A 12921-nucleotide genomic window follows, 5' to 3' on the forward strand; every position below is an offset into this window, starting at 1 on the left:
AATTATTAATTTATTGTAAAAACATGAYCGATAATCTGTAAAACAGATCCGGTTCAGCTTGTTATATATTAGTTTCTATGGAGGCTGTGAGCTGATGCCCTGTTTTGTCTCCGTTTCTGCTCCTCCATGCTGTCACAGACACTACCAGTGTACGGTATGGGTGGGGATCAGTCTATTGATCTTATTCGAGTCTATGGCACCACCATAAAGGGTTCCCTCACAGAAAACAAAATAAAAAGATTGTTGCGAGATTGAATGCATTGGGAGGATAGCTTTTATATCAATTGTCTTGTTTTCAAAACTCCACTGAACAAAAATATAATCGCCCCATGTCAAATATTGTTGCCATGTGGAGTTCACAAGTGAGCATTTGCTGACATTTTATCACACAAAAGTAATTTTTATCTTGATTTGTTTATAAATTTTAATCCAACTTGCTGTCAGTGAGCATTACTCAGTGCATGGGTGGGGCATGTCCAGTGGGTGATCAGACAAAATGAGCAACAGCTGGACAATTCTTGGACTGGGGTCAATAAAAGACCACCCCAAAATGTCAAATTTTGTCACAAGTCATAATGACTCCATCATGTTCAAAAGACTGCCAATCCAGTACATATGGCCATACCACGATGTTTTCAATGCTGATATCAAGATCGGTATTTATTGAAAATAGATTTTGACTTTATTGTGTAACCCAAATGTTCATAAAACTCTTATAATTGACATGGGACGTTTATATATTTTTAGTGTATTTAAACAAAATAATTTTATAAGTTCATTAGATCCAAGTCCTATTATCTATTCATATAAAATAATGTATTTCAAACAAGACGAAAAGCAAAAGAAATGGTGTATTTGCATTTGTTGGCCTATATTAAGTCATACTTTAACTTTGACATTGTTTTAAACACAACAAATAATTCTCAACCTTTCAGTCTGTCCTAAATTACCAAATAGTAAAAAAATATATATTTATTTATGAAAAAAAAACAATTKTATACCCAAATATTTATATATAACTTGTGGCATCATTGTTGCCTAAAAGGGAGATCAATAACAAACCCTGGTGACACTACAGATATAAAAATGTAAGTATTTTAGAATCAAACATTTCCAACATTCTGCTGAGTAACTTGTCTGAGCTGTCAGGGATAAATTTATTGTGACAATCAAGAAATTATGTCGTAATCTGGTAAAGCCTTTAAAACATCAGTGAGATTATCTTTAGTGACAGCATCATCATGGGAATGGTATGTTATCAGGCATCGTACAAAAGAGCCAAATACTTCATAGACCATAAGAACAATATCATCTGAAGCGGTGGCTCTGTGATGGAGACAGTTCCCCAGCAACACCTACCAAGCAGCATTTCCGCGGGAGCTGTCGTCTAGGTGACAGAGCAGTTCCAGGGTTTGAGGGTTGTGGGCGGAGTCGTCAGGTGACTCGTGGCTTCCCGACTCCCAGTCAGAGGGCATCCGCCACACTGCGGCACAGGACACCACCCTGCTGTCGCTGGCTGTATAGGAACGAACACAAGAGTCAAGTCAGTGTGATCAAGCTTTAGAACCTGGAAGACGTTTCTGGGAAGCGAGTGCTAAAGTCCGCGCATTATCCTCTGGAGTGATGGAAGCACACCTCAGCGAGTCGGTCTGTGTCAGACAGCTGTTAATGTGTGGTGACACGCGTGCACTTTCCTCCTAATCGACATCCTAAATGAGTCATTTTGGCACGTCCACCCCAGAGCTGCAGCTGCTAATTGGAAGCAGAGGAGTAAACGCAGAACTGGTGCAGTAATTGGAATAGAAGTTTGAAGCTATAGTGTATAACCAATCACAAAGAGAGACAGAGAGCGAAACAGCCTAATTTCTTTTGGTGTAGATATTGACAGTGTGTAGGCGGCTCTTGGGCAAAGAAACACTGGCATTAGGCCTATTTGTCAAATTAAAAAGAAACACGTGGCAGATCCACAGGCTCTTGAGTGGTTTTAGTAAGTGGCCAAGCAATCATCAAGAAGAAAAGCCTTCTCGCATTTTGCAGTGCTACTAAAAAGGCAGTATAGAAATAGTACAGTTAGACTCATATGTGATTAAAAAAATTTAAGGATTAAAATTACTGTTGTATGAGTGGGTGGTGTGTGCAGCAGTGCATGGTAGGCTGTCCAGAGCCGCTGTCATGCTGTTAGTTCAAGCGTACAGAACTCAGCTGACACAGTGAAAGACGACACTCTGTCCCAGAGGTAACTACCCCATGTTCCATCATTTTTATTTACCCCGTATCCCTTTTGACATGGCTGTCTTCTCCAATGTGGTGCAGGCACAGACATGTGACTTCTATACATGCACAGGTTGTAAATGCCAACTATTCTGGTTGTATCTAAAAATATAACTGTTACAGAATAAGAGTTTTTGACAACATGATGTTTTTTAACAGCAATTTCTGATAATGAAAAAAAAAACAYAAGTCTCATCCTTGTGCATTTTTGAAGCTATACCATATTTTTCTTCAAAGTAAAAAAAAGTCCTCAGGTACTAGCATTTACTTTAAAAATAGTAAGAAAATATTTTAAATGCAATAAATTTGTTGATTTTTTATATGTGTGTTTTGAATATTACACTAGCAATATACTTAGCAGAAACAAATAACTAGCGTATTTATTCGTGTATAATACGATCTCATGCATAATATGACCCCCCCTTTTTTTGAGCTTAAAAAGCATAAAAAAATCTAATCCTCAAACTACCTCCAATTTCATACAGACTTCAAGATTTTTTAGCCTTTGCAGTCTTTATACATATCAGTAAAATGATCATTGGACTGTTGATTTTATTTTAACAACTTATGTACTAAAAGGTATTTTGATAACAAATATATATCAGCTGTAGCAGCATCATTTGAATTCTGGCATTTTACACATAGTCCACCAGGAGGAGCCAACACAAAAGTCAGAGACTTCACATGAGATTTGGACCATCTTCTGGGGTAAAAGCAGATTACTTCCTACTCACGAGCGCCCCCTCTGGCAGGGAAATGTTTTTTCAGGGATACAAACTTTTTCAGAACACTGGTAGACGGCAGCCATTACAGACAAACATGTTTGTTGTTGTTCGAGGAGCGGCCCGGTCACACGCCAATGTCATTAGTTTGTTATCATTACTGAGGTGCAGGAATACTTTTTTCCCCCTATTTTTCACATCATGTCACCTGCCTGGATCTGTTATTATGTCGCTCTGAAGCATGGAGGAGTGTCAGAGGTAAGGTCGTTTCAACTGCTTTTTATGACACGGTCTCATTTAAGGACTCATGTATTTTTTGAATGAAGCCAATATTTCAGTTAAAATACATAAGTGAAAAATATTTATCTGAGTATAGTACCCCCAACTTTATGGATGATTTTATGGATTTAATTTTACGTATTATACTTGAATAAATACAGTAAGTAAATTGTGTTAATGCTTAAACATAACATAAAATTGGAACATATGCTAGTTTTAGTATTTTAGTTAAATCTAAACAACACTGGAGTCGCAAGACTTAATTTTTTGGTTAAAACATCTACTCTGGTTTTAGAATGCCCATATATAGACTTTTAAGTCACCAGCTCTGTATAATTACAGTACAGCAAACCAGAAATATGTGCAAAGCCTTTGTTGAAAATATTCCTGTTGCAAAGCGCCTCAGCAGCCCCAGCCATTATCCTTCTTGTGGGTCATCATGTTCACACATTAGTATTGATATTGATCAGTGTCTGAACACGACTTCTAACACAGCTGCTACTATTAAATCTGAAAGGATTGCCTGGTTATTACAGACCAGTCATTAAAGATCACTGCACTCATAAGATATGGGATAAACAAAAAAAGGAGGATGTAGTAAATGTAAGAGTAACAGAAGACAGAAACATAAAAAGACAGTGAACGGAGCCAAAGACAGAGGAAAACAGTAGAACTTACTCTTGTTATAGCAGGTGGAGAGAACAGCTTTATCTGCAGGACTAGCAGCAATGTGCCATATCTCCCCAGCTTGGTGCAGAAGGACATTCTTATTAATGATGTTATTCTCATCATCAAAGTCAATGATGTGGATCTGAAAGAAAAGAAGACAGAGAGGAGAGATGTGTTGAGGGAGCAGCTAGAAAACATCAAGCGCACCTTCATGCGTTCACATCAGCGGCAGTTCACTCTTCTGATTATCCCCAAAAGAAGAAAGTCTCATGTTTTCATTATAACAGTAATTTTTTTTCCTATTAACTTCACACGAAAGAAAATTTTCTGCTTGATCAACGTCTAGCTTTCATCAATTGGACATTTTTAGAAGTCAAGTTGGATTCCTGTCATTGATACGTATGTCATAGATGCACATGCTGTAGATGTTAGAAGGTATGACCGGAAATGATGTGAAAAATCTGTTTTGAATTTATAAACAAATGATCTCTACAGATGTGTCTTCCAAACCTGAAAATAGATGAAAGCCTAGATTAGTCACAATAACATTGTTCATTTTTTTAAGAATTTCACGCAAATGTACAAATTGAAGGCAACTGACCTCAAATCTCTATTTTATAATATAAAAAATTAGGTTGAATTCCTCATTAGATAGAAAACATAAAGAGCCTTTCTATTCTGAGGCATGAAAATAAATATCTAATCAAAAACGATGCTCTTAAATAAATCCATTCTTCTAGCTCTGGAGAAATTAACTGACCTGCTGTATGATAGAACCACTCATCCCGTTTTCATTACTTCTGAAATCCCTCCAAAGGACTTATGAAGTTCAATAAATTTGTAACCAGTGCAAAACTTTTTTTAGTCAAATAAAACTTCTTGAATTCCAAAGTATCACCTAAGAGTCTGCTTCAGATTTTCTCATTTATTTCATTAAATTGCATTCATACTTTGTTGTAATATTCATTCAATTTGCTTTGGGATCTTTTATCAATTCCTTTTAGGCGACGGGTTTATTTGCATCCATGTCTTTGTGCATATTTGTGTTTTTTCATATACTATGCAGTATATGCATTCAATTAGTCATTTTAGTGGTGAAATTTGGACTTTAACTTGTACTGTTGCTTTCTAAAACTCAAGTCAGTCTTCATGAAACCAGTAAGGTTTATCAGCAGTCACGTCTTGTCTACAAATCTACAACACAYTCGATACAGCATCAGGTCTCCTTGACCGGGGGTTTCCTTGACCGAAGGCTTTAGTGGCACAGCAGTGACAATTTTAAATCTCACAAGTTCAACAAATAAACTAAAGTTTTATTTACAAGATGTTAATGGGAATGCCTCTTTACTGAGCTCTTTTCATTAGATGCAAATCTATTCTGTTTGGGCCCTCGGTTTTATGCAGTTCAGGGCCCAAAGTGCAGTAAAACAGTGAGGGTCCCAAGGTTTGATCTGAGAATTAATGGCAGCTTCTCCCATAAGAAAGACACTTACAGCACCTTGGGGGACCATTAATAGGGTTACACTGGACAATAACTCCTTCCAGGCACTTCCAATCTCCTTGCCTGTGCTACGTTTACAGGCTAAACAAGAGGAGGTGGCCGAGGAGCAAAAGGGGAGGTGATGAGCGCTGGAGCGGCAGCATCCTTCAGCTTCCTCAAAGTCAGCTAGGCGGCTATTAACCTTGGATTGGACTGCATCAAGCAGGAAATTATTACGCCAAGTTATAATTTTATGGTGGTGGGGGTGAGACACAAATAAATTCAGGCCTGCAGGACAGGGTAATTGGAGGGCCTGGTAATATGGTCCCCCCAAATGAACCGAGGTGTAAGAGGAGAGAAGTTCCAGCCTTCCTTCCTCAGGTGATTTATCCCTAGTTTTTCCAAGCCTATGGAGTGACTCATAGCCTTCAGCCACTTGGGCACTGAGCCCAGCACTTTTTAATTATGTGCCAGTGGTGGGAGGAATTAAGTCAGGGAGAAGGAGAGGAGGGAGACTGGTAAGAAGAGGGGGTGAGGAAGGGATGAAGCCAAGCTGGCTTGTGGCCCCCCACTTCATAGGCTTCACCGCTAAAGCTCTTTAGCTGTGCAGATGACAGTAAGCAGGACGGAGGAGTAGCGAGCGGGTGAGAGGTGCCAAGCTTGGGCGCTTTATCTCGTTAGCAGCCTTAAATGCCATGCCGAGGCRCCCTCCGATCTGTCATTTTCGACTATTGGTCTCTGAGGGATTTGAGAGGTGCTCAGCGATTTAAGAGAGACATTTCCACCCTGCATTATGCTTAATGGGAGGTGGAGAGGCCAGCAGGCTTATGGATACAGCAGAAGCTTTCAGGGCTGAAATGCCAATTGAAAAAAACATTTTTCATACGAGTTCAAACTCACCTAAATGAGCTAACCAGTGTTAGCCGGAAAACTTATGCAGAGTGGAGAAGAAAATGAGCTTCATGAATAAAACAAACTGCACAGACTGGGCCCACGATGCAGCTGTAGGGTCATCCCAAAGAAGATGACCTCGAGGATGTGAATAATGATTGCTTTTTAGGTTTTAAAGCTCGGAATGCTCTTTGACATTCAACAGATTTGAAAAATATTAACAACCTGAGGTTTTGAAAAGCAACACAAGATGGGAGAAAGGACTTCACAATTTACAGAGCACCCGCTGGACTGGAAATCAACCGTATGACCAGTGAGGTTTCTCTCATAAAATCTTTGTCTTACTCTTCACTAGTCCCAAACCTTTATGTTGACACGTTGCACTGTGCATTACTAGCCACAAAATATGGAAAATATGAACATGTCTAAATGAAAACAGGCTTAGTGAAAATACCAGTGTTTTTGTCAGAAAATGAGCAAGTGTTAAAACAGCTGATCTTAAAGGGAACATACTGTGGAAAATCCCCTTTTTTAGCCGTTAAATGCATTTTGTTGTGTACTTGGAGTCTCTGGGAGTGCAGAAAATGCTTATTTTGTTTCTTCTAGTGCTGCAAAGTTATCTTTATATTCTGTTTGGGTAATATTTTTCACCCTGTTCCATTTTCTCTATTTTCTATTGTATTTTCTGAACCATTACATCAAATTATTTGCATCAAAACTGCCAAATAAGGTCTGGACTTACCAACTATTCCAATAGTTGGTAATAGGGGACGACTGTGGAATCTTTGGATATTATGGTGCAAAGAAGGATTTTACATAAAATCAAGAACATTGTGGACAACCCTGACCATCCTCTTCATCAGACTGTCATAGAAAGACAAAGTGTCTTCAGTCGGAGGCTTCTTCAACTTCGCTGTAATACAGACCGCTACAGAAGATCTTTCCTGCCCACAGCCATCAGCATCTACAATAAGTTTTTAGKTAAATGAGTTACAACAACACCTAATTTCCCTCTGGGATCAATAAAGTATTTTTGAATTTGAATTGAATTGAACTACAATTTTGTTGTTTTCATTCTCCTCTGGCTCTGAGTCAGACTCTGGTTCCAACATGTAAGGCTGGACAGGCAAGTCTTTCATTGTTGACATCTTTTAGTTAATTTGTAAATAAAATGTTTCCACCCTGCTAGAGTTACTCTATCTAGCGAACTAGAATGAACCGTTCTGGAAGCTGGAAGGAGGGCCGGACATGAAGTGCCTCATTTGGATTTAAAGAGACAGCATCAAAAAGAGTTGATCTGAGACACACCTCAGAAAAAGGGGTGAAAGAGAGACTTGTGTAGTTACAATAAGGAAGCATTGCAGTTCCACAGAACCCAACTGAATGATTTCAATGTGAAAAAAGACGGACTTAAAAGCAAGACATGTCTCCCTTAACTGGAAAATAAAATTCCATATAAAATATTTTATTCACTACACTTGTTCTTTGTTTTTGCTAATATTATTCTTATTTAATTTGAGCTAAAAACCACATTGCAAGCTGTGGCTTTTACAACAAATGACTGAAAAATATCMATTTCTTGACTGTTAGAGATAATAGGCTAATAGGCTAGCAAAATTTCCTCACCGGAAGAGGCTTGCAGGTTCATCCCCTGACTGGAGTTTTCATTATGTTCTGCATGGATTTTTTTCCAGCTGTTTTAGTTTTTTTTTCTTCCAATTAACCAAAAACACGCAAACTAGGGTAATTCTAAACTCTCCATATGTGTAAATGTGTGTTTGATTAATTATTTGTGGTAATAATGTGGAGCCGGTAAGGCAAGGAACCGGCTACCTGTCCAGGGAGTACCATCTTTTCACCCAATAACTGCTGAAAAGAGGCTGTAGCGTTTCATGACCCAGAACTAGAGCAAGCAGGTAAAGAAAACAGATGAATGGAGTGGAAGATTTAGGAGGAGAACATTAAGCTACTGACAATGTGTAATAGGAAATCACACACAGAGACTGGGATGCATTGTCACTATTCCCAACTAGCTCTGTATTAGCCTCGCTACACAAGACTTGGATTGAACTCCGTCTCCATTCAGTGCCAGACTGTTTTCACACTGAAGTCGGCCAGAAAATAGGCTCCCCTTTTTTTAAAGCACAGATAACACTCCCTCTTTCTCTGAGAGCTAATTATTTCTCCTCCTGTTTAGAGCCAACTGTTTCTGTCATCTGTCTCTGTAATGACCTCTGCAAGATGTGCATGTATGCATGCACACACCCTCATTCTGTCTCTTTCACATACACACAGACACACAAACAATCTCACAGCAGCAAAGCTTCAACAACAATCAGACACAAACAGAACCACAGATGAATGAACATAATGGATGTTTGAGACAGTTGAAGTGCAGGTGCACATATGCAAAGAGGCTGAAATGAATATTGCTCCTAATCAACACATAAAAAACTCAGRTTATTGATTAACTATTTAAAGGAGCATAATTCCATTGACTGATCAGTTTATTTAATGACAAGATAAGCAGTAACTGCAGCAGGTTTAATGATCTGTTTTCTCTGTTTTGTTCTGTTTCAAGCCCAAATAAGGACCTAATCAGTTAGTTGTCAATCGCCACAAATCCACAACTGCTTTGCCAACAAATTTTGTTAGATTGTTTAATGTAACATTTCCTGCTTTTAGGTTTTTAAAAGTGTGGATTTACATTTTATTTAGTTTTACTTTAGGAAAAATTAGGGATGCACCGATACGAAAATTTCAGCCGATATCAATATCCGACATAATTATTGGTGTTATGGCCCATAACCGATATTTACAGATATTACACAAACACACAAATTACACTCACCGGCCACTTTATTAGGTACACCACACTAGTAACAGTTTTGTGGTCATAAAGGGATGGACATGGTCAGCAACAATACTCAGGTAGGCTGTGGCGTTGCAACGATGCTCAATTGGTACCAAGGGGCCCAAAGAGTGCCAAGAAAAGATTCCCCACACCATGACACCACCACCACCAGCCTGAACCATTGATACAAGGCAGGATGGATCCATGCTTTCATGTTGWTGACGCCAAATTCTGACCCTACCATCCGAATGTCGCAGCAGAAATCGAGAATCATCAGACCAGACAATGTTTTTTCCAATCTTCTCTTGTCCAATTTCGATGAGCTTGTGCAAATTGTAGCCTCAGTTTCCTGTTCTTAGCTGAAAGGAGTGGCACCCGGTGTGGTCTTCTGCTGCTGAAGCCCATCTGCCTCAAAGTTCGACATACTGTGTGTTCAGAGATGCTCTTCATCCTACCTTGGTTGTAACGGGTGGTTATTTGAGTCACTGTTGCCTTTCTATCAGCTCGAACCAGTCTGCCCATTCTCCTCTGACCTCTGGCATCAACAAGGCATTTCCGCCCACAGGACTGCCGCTCACTGGATGTTTTTTCTTTTTCGGACCATTCTCTGTAAACCCTAGAGATGGTTGTGCGTGAAAATCCCAGTAGATCAGCAGTTTCTGAAATACTCAGACCAGCCCTTCTGGCACCAACAACCATGCCACGTTCAAAGGCACTCAAATCACCTTTCTTCCCCATACTGATGCTCGGTTTGAACTGCAGGAGATTGTCTTGACCATGTCTACATGCCTAAATGCACTGAGTTGCTGCTATGTGATTGGCTGATTAGAAATTAAGTGTTAACGAGCAGTTGGACAGGTGTACCTAATAAAGTGGCCGGTGAGTGTATATTATACATATACACACAAACACACTTGTGTCTTTTTTTGATATGGTAAACAAATGACCAGACCTCTGACATGGCTCACTACTTCAGTTATTCCTGGCTGCGCAGCGTCAATATCACTATCACGATCAAACAGATGCTGCTCAAYCAACCATCTCACATCCCAAAACACAAAAACAAAGCTAAAAAGTGGGAAATCAATATGGGATATTAATATCGGCCCAGTTTTACATATCGGACCGATACGATATTCTAAAAAATGACCAATATCGGCCGATACCGATATCAATACCGATATATCGTGCATCCCTAGCAAAAATGTCTATTTATCAAACAATTTCATTAAAAACAAATTTCAGAATTTTTTTTAGTCTGAAATAACTACCATGTAGTTCTTTCAGAATGTCAAACATTTTGATATTTGTGTTCCTTTGCATAATAAGAAAGTTAATCTTCAGGATTTAAAATATTTAGTTTGGTCTGTTGGTAACATCAATAGTACAAATTAAATTGAATTAATGTAAAAATTAGCTAAATAAAAAAGACAAAAAGAAATAAATATTTATATTGCTTATCTAAACCAAAAATTAAGAACATATTTTTTTTAAAAAAATCATAGGCATAACATTTTTAGAAGCATTTTACCTAAGATAAACTACTGAAGATGCAACCAGACATTGGAGCACATCTCTGAGGACTCAAACATTAATTATACTAGAACTAAGCAAAAATTATTCAGTGAGTTCGTAGCTCCAGAACAGAATCATCCAAAAAGTAGGGTTGGGCAATATTGGCAAAAAAATAAATTAATAATCACGATTAATTGTGGTATTTAGCCGATAACAATTAATTTGACGATTAATCCCCTGGAGTCCCTGGACACCCTTATGTCCTAGTCACATGAGCAATTTAGTGGAAAAGATTTGCTCTTCATAAAAATCTGTTCCAAATTGTGTCAAAATTAGACTTCATGCTATACGTCAAATTTTAAATTGTGTTCAAACCAAACTCCACCAAAAAAAATTGCTACATAGTTTGTTTTTTTTTGAAGGTTAGCTTTATATCATTCTGCTTTAGCAACTTTTAAATTCCAGCTTGTTTTGAAACTGTTTCTGTTCTTGGCATTTTTGATTGGCTGTTGTTGTGTGTTGCTAGCTGTTTCTGATTGGCTGCTATTTGTGATAATTAATGTTTGAATTTGTTTTTTTAGCACTTCTGATTGGCTGCTGTTAGGCCTACCTAATTTGAGTTCAATGTTGATTGCAATTTCTTTCAAACAACAGTAAATGTTAACATGGCTTTCTTGTTCCCAGAAAAACAAATACATCTGTTTGTCATTCAGTAAAGTGCTTTTTTCTAATTGTTGATCAGAAGCAATGATAACCATAAACACAATAATAATAATAATAATAATAATAATAAGTCATTTTTAATACAGGTAGTCTATGACTCCTTTAAGGTGGAGGGAGGGGGCGTTAAGGGCCCTCAATCATGGCTAGGGGGGCGCTGGCCCAAAAACGGTTGAGAACCACTGGTCTAGAAACAAACAGCAAAAACACACAAACATATGCATTGGTATCTCTCAAATACTCTGAATGTGAGTTCATACACCTAATATCTATACTTAAAAAATATCCGTGCTCCTAATGTGCAGTTAAAACTTTTAGATGGATTCAATCCATCCATCCATCCATCCATCCATTTTCTTCCGCCTATCCGGGGTCGGGTCGCGGGGGCAGCAGCTTCAGAAGGGAGGCCCAGACCTCCCTCTCCCCAGCCACTTCTTCCAGCTCCTCCGGGGGAACTCCAAGGCGTTCCCAGGCCAGCCGAGAGACATAGTCCCTCCAGCGTGTCCTGGGTCTTCCTCGGGGCCTCCTCCCGGTGGGACGTGCCCAGAACACCTCACCAGGGAGGCGTCCAGGAGGCATCCTTACCAGATGCCCGAGCCACCTCAACTGGCTCCTCTCGACGTGGAGGAGCAGCGGCTCTACTCTGAGTCCCTCCCGGATGACCGAGCTTCTCACCCTATCCCTAAAGGAGAGCCCAGCCACCCTGCGGAGGAAACCCATTTCGGYCGCTTGTATCCGGGACCTCGTTCTTTCGGTCATGACCCAAAGCTCATGACCATAGATGAGGGTAGGAACGTAGATCGACCGGTAAATCGAGAGCTTCGCTCTTAGATGAATTCAATGCAAAAGATAAATTTATTTTATGGCGATGAGGACCCAAGTGGCAAATGGTTTTGGCAAATATTGTAAAAATAAAACATATGAAATATGTGTTGTGTTTTTCACTTCATCTATAAACTCAATCTAGCCAAAAACAGGTCTTCAAAGTAAAGTAAACTTATATTAAAAGAAGATGCAACAACCTATGACTATGCTAGCAGAGGAGCAGAAATACTGTATTTTGATTTTTGAGGAAAATCTGCTTTGGATAAAGTTTTGCATTTATCTGCTGGTGAACTGGTTTTCTTACCTGGTTGTCGAATTTCAATGACTGTGTTCCCACAAGAAAGCGTATAGCATCAGTCTCACCTGTTTGGGCTGTGAGTGCTCGAGCCTGCAAAGCAGAACGTACCGATGAATAGAATAGAATAGAATAGAATAGAATAGAATAGAATAGAATAGAATAGAATAGAATAGAATAGAATAGAATAAGATGTTTGTGATAGTAAGGGTAGAAGTGGTAAAGCCTACCTGAAATTCGAGACCATAAATGACAGGAGCGTCGTCTTCCATTTTATTTTTGCAGTTAACTCTTTCTTATCCTTTAAAAAAGTCAGTGCGACACAAAAAAGCCTTTAAAATGTTGATTTTGTGTTACGTACTACTAAAAACATACCATAGCAGCATCACTTCCGCGATTG

The 12921-nt window shown here is 39.0% G+C and overlaps 1 protein-coding gene across 1 annotated transcript in view; it reads right to left on the reverse strand.

Annotated features, from left to right (window-relative positions):
- Window positions 1–12919, reverse strand: part of eipr1 (EARP complex and GARP complex interacting protein 1) — a 49950-nt gene extending 37031 nt beyond the window's left edge. Inside the window, exons 1-4 of the mRNA XM_014029625.1 lie at window positions 12752–12919; window positions 12531–12614; window positions 3951–4083; window positions 1360–1516 (exon numbers count right to left, since the gene is read on the reverse strand). Of these exons, the coding sequence (XP_013885079.1) occupies window positions 1360–1516; window positions 3951–4083; window positions 12531–12614; window positions 12752–12793 (416 nt within the window). The 5' untranslated portion in view covers window positions 12794–12919. The remainder of the gene's footprint in view (window positions 1–1359; window positions 1517–3950; window positions 4084–12530; window positions 12615–12751) is intronic.
- Between the last annotated feature and the right edge of the window lie 2 nt (window positions 12920–12921).

This window comes from Austrofundulus limnaeus, unplaced genomic scaffold (assembly GCF_001266775.1).
Source record: "Austrofundulus limnaeus strain Quisiro unplaced genomic scaffold, Austrofundulus_limnaeus-1.0 Scaffold929, whole genome shotgun sequence".
NCBI classification, from domain to species: domain Eukaryota; kingdom Metazoa; phylum Chordata; class Actinopteri; order Cyprinodontiformes; family Rivulidae; genus Austrofundulus; species Austrofundulus limnaeus.